At 54.0% G+C, this 17,266-nt stretch overlaps 2 protein-coding genes across 3 annotated transcripts in view; one reads left to right on the forward strand and one right to left on the reverse strand.

The window, feature by feature from the left end:
* DTX1 (deltex E3 ubiquitin ligase 1) overlaps positions 1–14,809 on the forward strand; it is a 38,854-nt gene extending 24,045 nt beyond the window's left edge. Inside the window, exons 4-10 of the mRNA XM_047762468.1 lie at positions 10,300–10,361; positions 10,730–10,891; positions 11,176–11,237; positions 11,961–12,119; positions 12,214–12,375; positions 12,474–12,563; positions 13,516–14,809. Of these exons, the coding sequence (XP_047618424.1) occupies positions 10,300–10,361; positions 10,730–10,891; positions 11,176–11,237; positions 11,961–12,119; positions 12,214–12,375; positions 12,474–12,563; positions 13,516–13,740 (922 nt within the window). The 3' untranslated portion in view covers positions 13,741–14,809. The remainder of the gene's footprint in view (positions 1–10,299; positions 10,362–10,729; positions 10,892–11,175; positions 11,238–11,960; positions 12,120–12,213; positions 12,376–12,473; positions 12,564–13,515) is intronic.
* A 977-nt stretch (positions 14,810–15,786) lies between these two features.
* The window catches only part of RASAL1 (RAS protein activator like 1), a 32,051-nt gene continuing 30,571 nt past the window's right edge, over positions 15,787–17,266 (reverse strand). Inside the window, exons 20-21 of one of the 2 annotated variants that reach the window (XM_047762465.1) lie at positions 16,805–16,884; positions 15,787–16,541 (exon numbers count right to left, since the gene is read on the reverse strand). In XM_047762465.1, coding sequence (XP_047618421.1) covers positions 16,402–16,541; positions 16,805–16,884 — 220 coding nt within the window. In that variant the 3' untranslated portion in view covers positions 15,787–16,401. Of the gene's footprint in view, positions 16,542–16,804; positions 16,885–17,266 lie in introns of those variants that run through there. The other variant, XR_007132440.1, reaches the window with a different exon arrangement.

Below are 17,266 nucleotides of genomic sequence, written 5' to 3' on the forward strand. Positions count from 1 at the left end.
TGGTCCCCATATACCCACATCAGAGTCCCCCCATGGCCCTTCCCACTGTCTCTCTGCCTCTGTGTTCATGTCTGGCAGTGTGCCTGGGCTGCCATAACTAAGTGCCACAGGCTGCAGGGGCGGCCCAAACAGAAATTTATGGTCTCATAGCTCTGCAGGCTGGAAGTCCAAGATCAAGGTGTGGGCAGGGCAGATTTCTTGTGAGGCCTCTCCTTGGCTTACGGGTGGGTACCTTCTGCCGGTGTCTTCACATCATCCACCCTCTGTACCTCTGGGTCCAAATTTCCTCTTTACAAGGACACCAGCCGTACTGATTAGCTCCCCCACCATGACCTCGTTTATAACTTGATCATCTCTGCAAAGATCCTGTCTTCAAAGTGTCTGGGGGCTTGGCGTGGGGGAGGGGGGAGGTTAGAACTCCAACACTTGAGTTCTGGGCAGGGGGACACATTTCAAGCCAGAGCAGTGTCCCTGTGACTCTCCTGTCACAGCTTTCTGCATCTCAGCCTCTCTGTCTCTCTCTGCCTCCCTGTGACTGTGTTTCCATGTTTCCGTCTGTCCATCTCTCACTCCTACCCTCCTGCCTTCTTCTTTCTCTCTCAGCAACTCTCTCCCTCCCCTGCTCCCGTCTCTCCACTCTCCCTCTCCCCTGCAGAGAGAGGCCCACAGTGTCCCCACCCTCACCTCGGTTTCCCATCCGCCAGAGCTAAAATCACCCTGTTCACGCGTGCCGCTCAGCATGCATTTAAACTCAACATACATGATTGGTGCGCCAGGGAGGGGTGACTAGGAGGACTTCGTTCTTTGTCATCCTGCTCACCTCCCACCCTCATCTCAGGACAGAGGCCCAGACAGGGGCACTGACTTGCCCCCAGGGCACACAGCAGGTGGAGCCTGAGTGCCCCCTGGCCAGGGTTTTTTTCCACTCCCCTTGTGACAATGATGAGGTGGAAAGCCAGCTGGCAGCTGGGGCCTGGGGAACAGACACACAGGGGTGGGGAAGATCCGCCCTGTCTCCTGAGAGGGCAGCATCCAGCACTTTGGAACACAGCTGTGGGGCAGACTCAGAGTTTCCACCCCACGTGGTGGAGGGGAGAGGGAGGGGACAACTATTTCCATTCACTGAGCGCCCACAGTGTCCCAGGCCCCATTCTCATGGCTTTTACACACATCGCCCCTTGATGCGCACAGAAATCCAAGGTGGCAGGTCCTATTATTCCCATTCTTCAGATGAAGAAACTGAGGTTCTGCGGAGTTCCCATCGTGGCTCAGTGGTTAACAAATCTGACTAGGAACCATGAGGTTGCGGGTTCGATCCCTGGCCTTGCCAACACGGGGCCAGATATCAAAGTGCCTGCATTTTCAAGTCTACACCCATACACATCTACCCGCAGAGGTGGGAGAGGGGGCTTGTTCCCACCCCTCCCTGCACATCCCTGGCAGACTAGTTGCCAACCTCATCAGGGCCATAGAGATGCCAGGTGAGTTCTCAGACCTCTGAGTCTTAGCTGGAGAACCCCTTCCTGTTTCTTGGCCATCAGTGGTTCCTTCCTTTCCCAGTCACTTGTTTATTTCTATTGTTTATCCATCTCTCCGGCTGTTTATTGATTCCTCGTTGATTTGCAAGCACTCCTTCTGCATAGGGTATTAACCCTTTAACTATCTTTCCCCAGTTTGCTGCTTCTTTTTACATTCTTTATAGCTTATGTTTTTTTGGTTTTTTTGGGGGTTTTTTTTGTCTTTTTTTGCCTTTTCTAGGGCCGCTCCCGTGGCATATGGAGGTTCCCAGGCTAGGGGTCCAGTCGGAGCTGTAGCCGCTGGCCTACACCAGAGCCACAGCAACTCGGGATCCGAGCTGCATTTGCAACCTACACCACAGCTCACGGCAATGCCGGATCCTCAACCCACTGAGCAAGGCCAGGGATCGAACCCGCAACCTCATGGTTCCTAGTCAGATTCGTTAACAACTGCGCCACAATGGGAACTCCCCTATGTTTGTTTTTTAATTAATCTATATACATTGAGCAACAACTCTCTACCAGGCACTGTTTGGGGCCCTGGAGATACAGCAGTGAACAAAACAAACAATTGCTAGAGTTCCTGTCATGGCTCAGTGGTTAATGAATCCGACTAGGAACCATGAGGTTGCGGGTTCGATCCCTGGCCTTGTATGTGGGTTAAGGATCCGGCGTTGCCGTGAGCAGGGTGTGGGTCACAGACGCGGCTTGGATCCCACATGGCTGTGGCGGTGGCGTAGGCTGGCGGCTACAGCTCTGATTAGACCCCTAGCCTGGGAACCTCCATATGCCGCAGGAGCAGCCCTAGAAAAGGCAAAAAGACAGAAAAAAAAAAAAAAGACAACTGCTGCCCCCCTGGAGCTCTCATTCTTGTGAGAGATAAGCAGTAAACAAAAGAAGTAAATTCTAGAATATGGTAGAGAGTAGTAAGTCTGTGGTAGAGGAAAAACAAGGAAAGAAGGGAGTGTCGGGAGTGGTAGCAGTGAATAATGTGGTCAGAAATGGCCTCGCTGAGAGTATAATGTTTGATCAAGGACTGAAGGAGGTTGAGAAGCAAAACCTGTGGAGAACTGAGGGGAGAGCATTGCAGACAGTGCAAAGGCTTGTGCAAAGGCCCTGAGGCAGGAGCAGGCCTGGTATGTTCAAGGAGGCCAGTGTGGCTGGAGCGGCTCCAGGGAACATGGGGAGAGCAGGGGACAGAGATGAGATGGGGGCCAGTCCTGGAGGTGAGGACTTTGGCCTTTGTTGTGCATGGTTGGGAGCCAGCAGGCCTGTGAGCTGGATAAGGACGGGTGTGACCTTGTTGTCACAGGTTCACTCTGGGTCTGGAGAATAGGTGGGGAGGTGGGCTTTGATGTGGTGGGTGTGACTGGGTGGTTTCCTTCTTCTTTTTATTTCCTGCAGTGATTTTACGTTTATGTTTTAAAGAATCCCCCTTTTTGTTCCTCCAGCTCTTTAATAGGTATTACATTTAAATGCTTCAAAAATAGCAAAGTCCTGAAAGCACAACATAAAAAGTCTTGCCCTCACCATGTCCCCGCAGGGCCCCTGGCCTGCCCCCCTCCCCCCCTTTTCCTGGCCTGGCTGGAGTGCAGTGGCTGAAACTCTGCCTCGCCCCTCCCTTGCTGGGCTCCCCCAGTGCCTCACCACAAGGTCAAACCAAACACCCCCATCCTTCCAACCCCCAGACCTGAAGCACTTCCTGCCCTGCTCCCTGGGAGGCCAAACCACACACTCCTGTCTGTACACGGCAGCCCCAGGCCGTGGGAACCGCCAGGCCTCCCTTCCCCCCCTCCCCGCCCTGCCTGGGCTGCCCCTCCAGCAGTGACTGAGCTGGGAAACCAGGAGGGTGGCGGAGGGAGGCATGGAGCGCCCAGGCCTCTGGATAGACCTGGGCCCTAAATAACAGCCACCTCTCAAAATCTCTCTCTAGGGGACTTTTGTACCCTTGAATCCCTAGAAGTAGATGGGGTCAGCCGGGGTGATAGGTCCCACCTGACTGAGGGGAACTGAGGCCCATAGAAGCTTAGTGGCTTGTCCAGGTGGCCCAGGGGGTGCTGGAGCAAGGAAAGGGGAAGTGAGCAAGGCCCCCGGGTGGCAGCCGTTGATGGCTGATGGTTTGTGGCTTCGGCTGGACCCATGGGGCACCCTGTCCCCCTGGAGCTCGCTGTGATGGTCTCAGCCCTGGGGCTCTGCAGTGGGGGTGGGGGCGGGGATATGGTTGGCCCCAGGACTGTGTGGGAGTCAGGGGGTCAGGAACAGGAGGAGTGGGTCCTGGATGGGGACAGGTGATAGGAACAGGCCCAGGGAATGGGGGAACCCCAAGTACTGTTCAACTTCCTTCTCTCTGTGACATGGCACTCTCGCTTCTGCCCCCTTGTCACCCATTTGGACCCAAATGATGGAGGCCTGAGCCTTCTGAGATTCCCCAAGAGGCCGTGGGTAAGTGCCAGGTGTCAAGAGGCTGCCTGAGGCCAGTCAGGGGACCTGAATATGACATGTCTGGGGACTGCTAGGGACATGGAGGGGAGGGAGAGGCCAGGAGGCCAGGAAGGCCTGCCTAGGTAGACAGATGGAAACTCAGCTGCCCTAAAGGGGGTGTCAGTGTGGCTTCCTGTGTCCCTGTGGTCCTGACACCCCTTGTTGCCTGGGACAAAGAGGAGTGGCCGGAGCAGGCAAAAGTCTCCACTTGTGCAGCCCCTGATGCAGCCCTCCCAGGCTGACCCCTGAGCCAGCTCCAGGGTCCATTTCTCGGGCACAGAGGGTCGGGCACAGAGGGCTCAGGAGGCTGGCTCAGCTCCAGATGACTCCACAGATCAGCCTGGTGGGCTCAGCCCTGGCCTCTGACTCAGAAACTCCAGGATCCCCAACCAGCTGGGTGACCTTAGTGATATCCTCTCTCGGGGCCTCAGTGCCATCCTCTGCAAGATAAGTGACAAACAGACTTCGGTTTGTGTGCCATCTCTGTTTGCATGGAAGTGACTTCCTGGAGTGCTCTTAAGGAGGATTCTCAAGTTGCATTTTAGCTTAGTGGAAAGGAGTCCTGGGATTGATTGGTGATGTCTGCTGTGGGTGCTACATAGGCAGTAACCGTACATGTGTCATGTATTTGCCATCCCTGCTCCAGCTTTGTCTCTGGGGAGCACATTTGGTATGAGAACTGCCAGTTCTAAGGACACCAGACCCCCTTTGAAGAGACTAGAGAGCTATAGACCAATTTCACATTTGGCTCAATTCCTCTATTCAGTACTTAACTGAGAACCCACTTGCACCAAGTTCCATCCTCAATCCTGGGGTCACAGAGCTGGCACAGACACATTTCCAGAAGCTCACAGTCTGGTGGAAGAGATAGGAGTGGAACTACACAACTAGAAAGCAAAGGAAAGACAGGAAATGTCTGTGTCCTCAAAAATAGATAAACACTGTCCCCTGTGAATTAAAAGAAGGCATGGTTATGTCTTTGCTTGAGGTGGATCAGAAAAAGCCTCATGAAGAGGTCAGGAAGACAGACTTTTGAACCTGTCTTCAAAGCAAAGATGTGAGTTGGGAATAGACAGTAGGGACAGGCAGGGGGAACAGTGTGGCAAAGATACCCAGACAGGAAAGGGCAGGGAATGGTGTGAGGAACAGCAACCTGGAAAATCTCCCCACGTTATCTCATCCTGCCTTTGAACGTTGCCTCCCAGCCAGAGCAGGTACAGGGCATCTCCATTTGCTCTTATTTGGCAAAGGAAAGAGAAGGGGGCCAAACACCCCATCCTTCTTTCCCAGACTCATCCAGGGGAGATTTTTTTCTCAGATACAGCCTCCTGTCTCAGTCTCTGAGTCACAAACTTGGTTTGGGGTCGCGTGGCTAAGAGCACAGGCTCAGGAGTCTGACATCCTGGGCTCAGGGGTGGGCTCTACCGCTTACTGACAGGTTACTTCACTTTCTGCACCTCGGATTCTCTCTCTGTGGGATGGGATGTCAGAGACTCGTTAGGCTGAGGGAAGGAGGCTTTAGAACAGTCTGGGACATAGAGAGTTTTTGGAATTATGGATCTTGGCCCGTCTCCGTGTGGCACGTTCAGTGGGACAGTTTCCAGGAAATGTTTGGGTTCCCCAACTTGCCGAGGAATCTCTGCCTTGAGTTGGATGTGGAGCGTTTCTGGGAATTTCTTAGAGAAAGCTTGCTTGGGCTGTTGCCCTGGATGCCCACTTGCTGTGCCCACTTTAGGATGAATGTTGGCAGAGAGTCTCTGAGGGGTCAGAGGCAGCAGAGGGTCTTCTTTGGGGTGTCAGCTTCAAGGCTCACTTCTGGTGTGGGCAAAAAGAAATGCATGGGGGTGGGGGCTGTGCCCAAGCCCACGTGTGGGAGTCATTGGCTGGGAAGGTTCCCACAAAATCCACTCTTCCTTCCTTCCTCCATGCAACACGTTTCTTGAACATCTACTACAAGCCATGACTGGTGTTGATGGGAGGTGGGAAGGCAGATCTCTCTGACTAGGCAGCATTGCTGCAGACCTCAGGAAAAAGCCTTCTGGCGGGGGTGGGGGGGGGCCACAGCGAGTACAAAGGCCTTGAAAAGGCTCGGCATTTAGAGCCACAGCAGAGATGTGCGGAGTAGAGAGATGGAGGGGGTAGGAGATGAGGTCTCAGACGCAGGGAGGGCCTGGGCATGCCAAAGACATTGTTTTTGGCCACGCCCATGGCACGCAGACATTCCAGGGCCAGGGATCAAACCCCTGCCGCGGCAGTGACTCGAGCCACAGTGGCAACAACACTGATCCTTAACCCGCTAAGCCACCAGGGAACTCCCCAAAGACTTTGATATCAAGTTGTGATTAGTGCTTTGATCAAAAAACTAAATAAGGGAAGGGCCAAGGCAGAGGCTTCTCCAGAGTAAAATGGCAGGGAAGGTCTCTAATAGGGTGACATTTGAGCAGAAACCTGTGTTAAGTGAGGGAGCAGAGCATGAGGCTATCTGGGGAATTGGCAGTGCAAAGGCCCTGGGGTAAGGATGTGCCTGGTATGTTTACAGAACGGCAGGGAGACCAGGGAGGCTGGGGTGGAGTATGTGAGGGTGAGCACAGGGTAAACAGAGTTCAAGAGGGATAGGTGGTGGATGGATCTCAGGGTAAAGAGGTTGGACTTTGTTCTGAGCAAGGTAGGAGCCATGGGGGATTGAGGGCAGAGGAGGAAGGGAATCTGATATGGGGGTGGGCAAGGCAGTGGGACCCACCCCTGTCCTGGGACAGCCAGGCCTGGCTTCTGGTCAGAGCAGGTTTCAAGGCCTGAAGGATTCCTCTGACCCTTTGCCAGGCGGGGGCCCAGGAGGGTGGGGCAGAGAGTGAAGGCCGGCCCCCCTTCCGGGAGGCCTGCGGGCAGCGGTCTCCTGTCCAGGGCAGGAGGATGTTCTCGCTGAGTCGGAGGAAACAGTGCATCCCACATCAAAAGGGGGCCTGCGTGGCTCCCACGCTCCGGCATCGTGGGAACCCTGCTACCCTGGGTTCTCGCGAGGGGCCTGCACATTGAGAGAGGCTGGGGGCCACCTGGGGGCTGTCCCCCAGTTTGCTGATGGGTAACTTAAAAAACGGCCCCACCACTGTGGCCCATTCACAACCCTCATCTCAGGAGCAAGGCTGACTTTTGTAACCCAGGGCTCTGTGGTTTTCAAAGGGTGTTAGAGATTGTAGGGCTGCTGAGATCTAAAATATTCCCTCTCTGGGGTCCCTCCCCCAACCTAACTCTCTGGCCAAAGGCTCAGCAAGACCAGGGACATGAGCTGGACCAGACTTTGGGCATTATATGGATTGAGGGTATCCAGCTGTCCTTGTTGATTGGTAGAGGCTGCCTGGAGAGCCGTGCTGATGACTCTGCTTGGCTCAAGAGAGTGCTGTGCTGGATTAGTGATGTCTGCCACAGAGAAGAGACAAGAAATGGTGGTACACATGCCAGATACTTTTCTTTCACCCTTCTTACAGATAGCCCTGGAGAGAAGGAAGGATGTTTTCTCATGAGCTAGATGGGAAGGAAGGAAGGGGGATGGGGGAGACCTGGGTATGAGGAGGACCTTAAACAGTGTGTCTACACTAGAAGTGTTTCAAAGGACAGGGCAGGAAAAGAAGCTGGAGGTGCCTCCATGCTTTCCTATAAGAGGATGGGGAGGGATGAGATTGGAAGGGTGCTACCCCCCAGCAAGGTCCTGGAGGATTATGACAGACCCCAAGAAGGGGCAGATGGATACTCAGCCCCACCCCTTGGGTCCCGGCAAGCCACGAGAAGGAGAAAATCAGGACACCTCCACTCTCACCCCTGTGCCAAACGATACACCAAACACGTGAGCTCCACATGTTTTAACCCATTGAACCTTCAAAAAACTCCAGCCCCATTGCAGATAGGAAAACTGAGGCACGGCCCCCTCTCCCCCACCTCAGCTGCCCAGATCCTGGGGGCCCCATGGTACCTGCCCTGCGCTGCATCTCCTCAGGTGCCATGTTCAGTGACTCTGAACACTTTGGTGACCCCAATGTCTGCTCCAGACGCTCCCACCCCCTCAAGGGGTCTGGGAGGAGGGCTCCAGCTGACCTGGTGTAAGCCTGTGGTGCTGGGCAGCCCAGGGTAGAGGGCTGTGTGCCATGCATGTGTATGTGTTATCATGCATGTGACTCTGTGCAGAGCAAGTCTCCAGCCAAGTGTCTACGTGTCATTGTGGGGGAGTGTGGGTCACAGTGTGTCTGTGTTTCCACGTGCAGGTGGAGGGTCCCTTTGCCGGCTGCAGACTGCTGGGTGCTGGTGAGGACCTAGAACTGGGGAGAGGGGCGGCTGTGGGGGGAGGGGTACCGATCTGCAGGAGGGGCTTCTCCTGTCCACGTGAGTGTCCTCGCAGTGTGGGCACGTGGGTATCTGTGTGTGCCATGTTCCCTGGAGTGTGCGTGCACATGTCTGTGTGGTGTTCTCCACACAGAGATGCGTGGATCCTTCCAAACCTGTGTGTGTTCGTGGGGTGTGTTCGCTGAGGTGTGTCTGTATCTTTGTATACATGTGTATTCCCTGATGTGTGTGTGTGTTTGTGTGCATGTGGCACATTCCCCAAGTGTATGTGTGTTTGGGTCTGTATCTGTGTATGGGGAGGGGGCTTCCTGGATTGTGTGTGTGTGCCTGTAAGTGTGTGTATCTGTCATGTGTTCCCTGGAGTGTGTATGTCTGTGTGTGTATGTGGGGGGGGGCATGTTTTCAGGGGTGTGGCCCTGTTTTTGCAGCATTCTCCATGTACATGTATATATGTGTATTTGTGTCCTTGTGTGTTTCTCAAGTATACATGTGCATGTATGTATAGCCTGTGTTCCCCAGGGGTGTGTGTGTGTGTGTGTGTATGGACCCACTGCAGCAGGATGCAAGCCTGCCAAGTGTACCATTTGCTTCAAGATGCTTTCCAGCCAGCTCCCTGGTGCCGAGTGTGCCAGTCGGGGCAGGTGACCAGCTGCCACCGCCCTCATCCCTTCCTGCACCTCCTCCTGGCACATCCCCAGGCCCCTCAGGCAGCCCCCTGGCTTTCATGACATGCCTTCTCTTCTGGGGTTCCATGCTCATCAACTGCAAGACACCAGTTCACCCACAAAACTAAGCCCCAAAGTCCTGAAGATTCAGGCGGGCACACTGTACAGATCACAGCAGGCTTTCTTCATCCCTCCCGCCAACCTTATAGGTGAGGTATTATTATCACTCCCATTTTACAATAAGGAAACTGAGGATCACAAAGATTAAGTGACTCTTCCAAGCTTCTTCTCACTACGTGGTTTCCTCTCCCCGTGACTTAGTGGGCTGAGGTGCGAGAGGTGAAATTAGCCAGGATTATAGAGTGATGGTAATGATGGTTAAAGTGGTGATGATGGTTAAAGGTACTGGAGTCTTTATTGGGTACCAGGTATTGTGCTCTGCCCTTGACATGTAGAATTTCATTAACTCTTCACAGCAAACATAAGGAAGGTGCCAGATTATCCCCATTTTATTGACAGGGAAACAGGGTTATGAGAGATGCAATGAAGTACCAGGTGTCACACTGCTGTTTAGTGGTTGAGCTGAAATATGAAAGCAACTCTGGATGATTCCAAAAGCCAGGCCTCTTTGGAGGGAAGGGCATAGAGGGGAAGCAGGCTACATTTTCCTAGGGCCTTTTGATTTGAAGAGGGGACAATACTTTAGTCACAGGAACTGGTATCAGTAAACATTCCAAAGGCAGAAAATGTTCATCATCAAATGTCTTTGGAAAATTTGGATTTACCATCACAAACCTATTTCCTTATGCAGGACTTATCAGAACCTTTGATATGCCTATGTGTGTTGTGAACTTCCAAGTGGGAGACAGTTAAGTGTTTCCTAGCTGATCCTAAAATCCTTCTTTCCCAGAACCTTTTATGGGGATCAGTGCTTCATATAACAAACTTTGAGAGAAGCAAGAATGGCTAAATCAGGCATGGTTGGGTTTTTAGGCACAGTAGCCAATAAAAAGGAGCAATTGGAAGCCAAGTGCACTCACCTGGGAGGAGGCTGGCTGTGGAGTTGGGGAGGGAAAGTACTGTCTAGGGGTTCATTCCATTATCACCGGGGCAGAGGTCCTGGTCACACCCCATCTCGTACTAGAAGGATATCAGAGCAGGAATGGAGTTCCCTGGTGCTCGTTTTAGATAACTGGGACAGGCTCAAAGGGCTAAGAGTATGTCTACGAGTCAGAGCCAGAAAGTAAACTAAGATCCCCTGATCTGGTTTGGGAGCTCTGCAGCCTCTTCTCTTCTCCCCTCAGGGTCCCCGCGCTTCCGGTGAAGAACTTGAATGGCACGGGGCCAGTCCACCCGGCCCTGGCAGGTGAGGTCCAGTCCAGGGCATGAAAGGGGGCGGGGCCCACAGGTGGCAGTCCCACCTGTCTGCCCCTTGACTCCGCCCTAACGACACTGGTGGGCGTGGCCCATAGGACATGCCTCCTACCATTGGGCCATAACACTGCGGTGGGCGCGGCCCATGGAACGCACTCCACTTGACTTCAGCCTTTGGTGGGGCTGAATATGTGGGGCCTGTAGGGCACCCTACCCACCCGTCTAAGGATTCCTGGGCACACTAGGTGCACGGAGTCTGCAAAGAGACCCCATAAGTCCACGCAATGACAAAAGAGCAGAATAGGTGAGGCTGGAATTAGTACCCCACCCCCTAACTGTCCCCCGCCTCCGCGCCCCCAGGGATGACCGGGATCCTGCTCTGCGCGGCCGGGCTGCCAGTCTGCCTGACACGGGCCCCCAAGCCCATCCTGCACCCGCCGCCCGTGAGCAAGAGCGACGTTAAGCCTGTGCCAGGCGTGCCCGGGGTGTGCCGCAAGACCAAGAAGAAGCACCTCAAAAAGAGTACGTCTCCTGCCCTCCATCCTCACCAGACCCCTGAACTTAACCCTACTAAACCCCTGACTGCAAACCCTCAGGCTACTCAGCTCCAATATGATCTCAGGACTTGTGACCCCATCCGCCACAAACTCCGATTACATCAAACCTCAAGCAACCTCTGACATGTGACTCCTGCCAGCCCTTACAGCTGCTGCCCCAACCCTTCACCCCTCTGACCCCTGACCCTGTCCTGGCCCTGACCCTAGACTCTGGGTACCTTCAAGCCTGCCCCCACTCTGTCCTTGCAGGTAAGAACCCTGAGGATGTGGTTCGAAGGTACATGCAGAAGGTGAAGAACCCACCTGATGAGGTGAGCCCCAAGGGGAGGTACCTGAGCAGAGGGCAGGCAGCCTCACCTATCCTGGGACAGGAATTCCTCATCCTTCTGTGCGTTAACAGTTTCTTCTCCCAGTTTGTGGGCTTGCCGTCTCGATTTCTTTACAGCGTCTTTTGATAAACAGAAATGCTTTTAACAATCACATGTATCAACCTTTTGATGATCAACAGTTTTGGCTTTTTTTTTTTTTTTTTTTTTTCCTTTTAGGGCCACACCTGGGGCATATGGAAGTTCCCAAGCTAAGGACCGAATCAGAGCTACAGTTGCCGGCCTACAGCACAGCCACAGCAACGTGGGATCCAAGCTGTGTCTGTGACCTACACCACAGCTCACGGCAAGCCCAGATCCCCAACCCACTGAGTGAGGCCAGGGATTGAACCCACATCCTCATGGATACTAGTCGGGCTCTTAATGTGCTGAATCACAACGGGAACTCCTTGGCATCTTGTTTTTACCCATACTTTTCACCAAATATGTTTAAGTTTTGCTTTCAACAGGTAAGCCTTTAATCCCTCTGGAGGGGACTGTGAGGCACCTTCTCTTCCTGGGTCGCATATCTGAATTCAGTACCTAAGAGTGTCTGCTCCTTTTGATAGACAGCTGCCAGAGAGGGGGTAGTCCACTGCCCTTGAGGGATTGTGGGTCTGGCCCCAGGGTGTCCTGCCCTCAGTCTCTGCTCCATGCCCTCTGCCTTAGGACTGCACCATCTGCATGGAGCGGCTGGTCACGGCCTCCGGCTACGAGGGCGTGCTTCGGCACAAGGGTGTGCGACCTGAGCTCGTCGGCCGCCTGGGTCGCTGTGGCCACATGTACCACCTGCTGTGCCTCGTGGCCATGTACTCCAATGGCAACAAGGTGGGCCAGGTGGGGCAGTGGATGGGGAGTAAGCAGGAGGGCCAGGTGAGGTCAGAACATAAGAGGACCTCACGGCCACCCTCCCCCACCTCAGGATGGCAGCCTGCAGTGCCCCACCTGCAAGGCCATCTATGGGGAGAAGACAGGCACTCAGCCGCCTGGGAAGATGGAGTTTCACCTCATCCCTCACTCGCTGCCCGGCTTTGCTGACACCCAGACCATCCGCATCGTCTACGACATCCCCACAGGCATCCAGGTGAGCCTGCAGCCCCCTGACTCCAACTCCTCTGAACCCTCCAGGGGCCCCCGCCACTGTCTGTGGTTCAAGCCTCTGCTGACTGACTCTCCCCACAGGGCCCTGAGCACCCCAACCCAGGCAAGAAGTTCACGGCAAGAGGCTTCCCGCGCCACTGCTATCTGCCCAACAACGAGAAGGGCCGGAAGGTGGGTACAGGGGGGGGGCGTCACCAGCATCAGCTATGCCTGTAGTTCCCATTCTCCCCAGTCCCCGGACCAGCATTTGACCCTAACCACCAGTGTGTGTGTGTGCCTAGCCTTGCCAGTCACCTCACACACCTCATCTCATTTACCAGTCTGCTGAGGTCAAGGTCTTGACCCCATTTCAGAGAAAAAGAAATGAAGCCTCAGAGAGGGCAAGTAACTTGCCCAAAGTCACACAGCTAGTAAATGGTAGAGCCTGGATTTGAACCCAAGCAGTCTAGGCTCTTCACCACCACACTAGAGATTGTCTGCTTTTACTTTTTGTTTTTCAAGAGAAGCCGGAAATTCTGATTTTCGTGTGAAATAGCCAGGTTTTTGGATATTGCCAAACAAAGTGACTATTTAATACATCATGAGAGAGTTCCCGTCGTGGCTTAGCGGAAACGAATCCGACTAGGAACCATGAGGTTTCGGGTTCAATCCCTGACCTCGCTCAGTGGGTTAAGGATCCGACGTTGCTGTGAGCAGTGGTGTAGGTCACAGACGTGGCTTGGATCCTGCGTTGCTATGATGTAGGCCTGGCGACTGTAGCTCCAATTAGCCCCCTAGCATGGGAACTTCCATATGCAGTGCGTGCGGCCCTAAAAAGACAAAAAAAAAAAAAAAAGTCATGAGGTCCAAACCAAACACAGCTGAGCCCCTTCATCCCAAAAATACAGACCGATAACATGGAAAGTGCTTTTACTGGGGGAGCTCAGAGTGGGAGTCAGTCTAGGGAAGGAACTGGCCAAGCCTGGCAGCCACAGGGAATGCTGTGGGGGGGGCGGGTGGAGGTGGGAGGACCACTGTGTGCTCAGGGAGAGAGGGAGGCTGGGCTGGAGGGACTCCTGTCGTGGGCGGGGCTGCCTGTGAGTGACCCTTGCCGGCCCCGCCCCCTCCACACCCCACCTTCCAGGTGCTGAGGCTGCTCATCACCGCCTGGGAGCGGAGACTCATCTTCACCATCGGCACGTCCAACACCACAGGCGAGTCGGACACCGTGGTATGGAACGAGATCCACCACAAGACAGAGTTTGGATCCAACCTGACGGGCCATGGCTACCCGGACGCTAGCTACCTAGACAATGTGCTGGCGGAGCTCACAGCCCAGGGTGTGTCCGAGGCTGTAGCCAAGGCCTGAGGCCCTAGGCTGCCCACCTTCCCTCCTGCTTTGCCCCTGGTCCGGCACATGCCTCCCTCTGCCAGGTGTGTCCTGGCGGCCTAGGATCAGGGCTGGGGAGTGGCCTGCAGGGGGAGCCAGAAGCGTTCTGGGGATTTGGCTGGTTGCAGCTGGGATGATGGGAGGATGGCAGGCCAGCCGGCTTCAACCTGTAGCTCCCTGAGAGGGTCGCAAGGGTGTACCGGAAAACACAGCAACCTCCCTACCAAAAAGACAGAGCCCCACCCCCTCACACAAACACACATGTCCTGTTCAACACATGCACGCACACCCACGTGCCTCTACTTACCCCCCAGACTGGGGGAGAAGAGACAGAGAGCCCCCAGCGATACTCCACGTGGATTCCTATATGTGGCTATCGCATCTGTACAGGCTTGTCTGCAAGCAGGAGGACTCAGGTCAAGCACTTGGGGGCTTGTGGGGCTCTGGGGATAAAAGGGGGCACTGGGGAAGCTCAGCCTCCCCCCCATCTCTGCCACCCATTGATGGGCAACCGTGGGCCCATGGAATGGAAGCCCTCAGATTATTCACAGGTTCTGCAAAGGGGCAGGCCAGGGAGACAGACTAGGAGAATCTTCCTTTGTGCTTGTGTCTCTTCATCCTTCTGGGACCTTCACCTCCTTCTTGTTCCCTCCTATCCTGGTCCTTATGTCTGTCCCTGATAAAGGCATTGTTTTCCTTTCCTCCCCACCCTATCCTCTCCACCAAATTGTTCCCAATGTCAAGATCCAAAGGCTGGAGCTTCTGGCTTCAGGAGCAAGATGAGGAGGCCTAGCTTAGGCCAGCAGGTTTAAAGAGCAGACCAGACAAGAAAGAGTCCATTTCCCTTTCCTTGGGAGTGGGCAGTGGGGTAGCTGACAGTCTTGGCCAACCAGGGGCCTGTTGCCCAGGCAACTCACCAGCTCCGCCTCTGTTGATTGGCTGCCATGGTGGAAGTCAGCCAAGATTTAAAGGGACGCCAGTGATTGCTCTTTTGAAAATCTACCAGTCCCATTGTAGGTGGAGAAATAAATGGTCTTTCTCCTCCTCAGCTGGGTCTTTTCCTGTTAAGAAGGGGTGTGGGTGGCTCTGTTTCTGGGGACTTTCCATCCATCCCATAGGGGAGCTTACAACAAAATGATGACCCAGGACCACTGCCCCTGTCAGCCTTGGGCAGCTGGAGATGGAGGATCCTCATATTTCTCTAGACCTGGGGCAGGCAGAGGGTGTGATGGTGGCAGAGGCAGACCCTTCCAGTCCTAGTCCCCAAGAGGGCAGAGGTGAAACTTCTATTCTCAAGTGCAGGCACAGGCAATGTACACAGCTGCTCCCTGGTACAATTAGTAGGATTGAGGAACTCAAGCCGGGAGCTGAGAGCCTCCAGGAAAATACGGAGGAGCTAGAAGACACTGTGATCGGCCCATCGGAACGTCAGAGCCCCAGCCTCTGCCCTCAGGGAGGAGGACCATGTTCAGTCTAGGAACAGACAGCGGCATATCACAGAACCTGCCGCCAATCTCCAATCAGCCTCTACAACATCCCAGGATGCTGGGTGGGGTGGATGCTGGGGCTCCAGGCGACCCCTACTGGCCATCCTCAGGATTGCACTGCATCTTCCCTGGTCCATGTCACCTCTCTGCTCAGGCTTACATTTCTGTCCTACCCCTTTGTCACACAAAAGCGGAAATGAGTCTTTGGAGCCCCTTCCAATCTGCCAGTTGGGTGTTCCCAAACAAATTACCTTCTGTGATTCACTCTGCAACAAAATATCACCTCAAACCCTAATATGTAAAATCACCCAGCCCTGTGATCCTCAAATCTCACATACATTCACATCATCTGTGGAACTTGTTTAAAACCTCAATTCCTGCCCCCACACTGCCTCAGATTCTGATTCAGGAGATCTGGATGGGTCCCAGGAATCTGAATTTTTAGCAGACAACCTGTGGGTGGGCTTAGACCACAGTCTGAGAAACCCCTCCCTGGCTCCCGAACTATCTCCATGGAACCCACTTTGAAAACCACACATTTATACTCACTCCCTCTTCATTTTATACAGAGTAAACTGAGGCTCAAAGAGAGGGAAAGAGGCTGGCCAAGGTCTCCCAGGCTCCAAGGGTCTAAATCAGGTACATCAGGCTCTCGGCTTCAGTTATTCCTGAAGGCACCTGATTCTGGAAGCTTGTGGTTAGGACTCTCGGCCAAGGACAGGGTTCAGGAGGATCAGTGAGTTTACAGGGATTGGCAGACATGAAAACAGGAAGGGCCGAGCACCTGTCAGGGGGCAACAAGGCCACATGGACGTGAGGAATTCAGGTACAGCTGTATTCAGCAGTGCAGGGCCAGGCTGGCCTTATTGGTGTGGGTAGAAGCCAGTCTGGTGAAGCAGAGACCTCAGGCTGAGCCAAGTGAGTCAGGTTCCTCATTCCATCCACTCCAATTTGCCTCAACCCAGAGGGTGAGATTCATTCAGTGCAAGGCTGGTCCCCTGCCAAAGGGCTTCCATACCCTGGGGTCTGGGCTTAGGACACATAAGACTAAGATATCTCCAGGAGACTGCAAGCCACAGCATCAACGAGGTACAGGACAACCATGAGGACACTGGCTCCTTCCTCCTCCTTCCAGGCTGGCTCTGGCACCTCCTCAGGGGCTGAAGGAGCCTGGGGCCACCTTCCCCTGCTCCTGCTGCTGGAATTCCTCGTGGGCTTGATCCAGGTCTGCAAGCACCTTCAGCAGGCGGGCAGCTGCCTCTCTCTGCTGAGCTGGGGCATCAGGACAGGCCCCTGGGAGAAAGAAAAGGGGACTACCAGGGGGCTCAGCCAGGCCAGGGAAGGATGCTGTAATTTGGATCCTATGGTTTTCTCAGTCTCCAGATATGCCTAGTGCCCTAAGAATCCTAAAATGTACCAGAGCCACACACACAGCCCTCTGGCCTGCTGGTGGACTGGAAACAGGAGAGTTGGGGGGGGGGGATGGGGATGGGGTTCTTGGCCAGGTGTGTGAGGTATCAGAGAGGGCAAAGAAAAGGGACCTCCTTATCCCCTACCTTCCATGGCACTGCAGGAGCCCTTCTCTGTGTCTGCCTCTGGAGCTGGATCCATGTTGGAATCCTCCAGGAATGTCATCCTGGAAGTTAAGAGGGAAAAACCCAGGCTGGACCCTGAGTGCCAATGCTGCTCTCTAACCCAGAGAATCTGCCGGTTGCAGGAGACATTACAGGTTTCCACTAAATCACTACTATTATCATCATCACAGCAAACACTTACAGAGGCAGATGCTATTCTAAGCCCTTTACGTATATGAACACATTTAATTAGCACAAAACACTTAGGTGGTACTTACTGTTGGTTCCATTATATACGCGATCACTGAGACACAGAGAGGTAAAGTAACTTGCCTAAGGTTACACAGCATAACAATAACTGTTACCCTTTACTGAAAGCTAACTATGGGGCCAGGCACTTACAAAGTTCTTTATCTGTAATAGTTCATTTGGTCCTCAGGACAA

Source organism: Phacochoerus africanus, chromosome 15 (assembly GCF_016906955.1).
Source record: "Phacochoerus africanus isolate WHEZ1 chromosome 15, ROS_Pafr_v1, whole genome shotgun sequence".
NCBI lineage: Eukaryota > Metazoa > Chordata > Mammalia > Artiodactyla > Suidae > Phacochoerus > Phacochoerus africanus.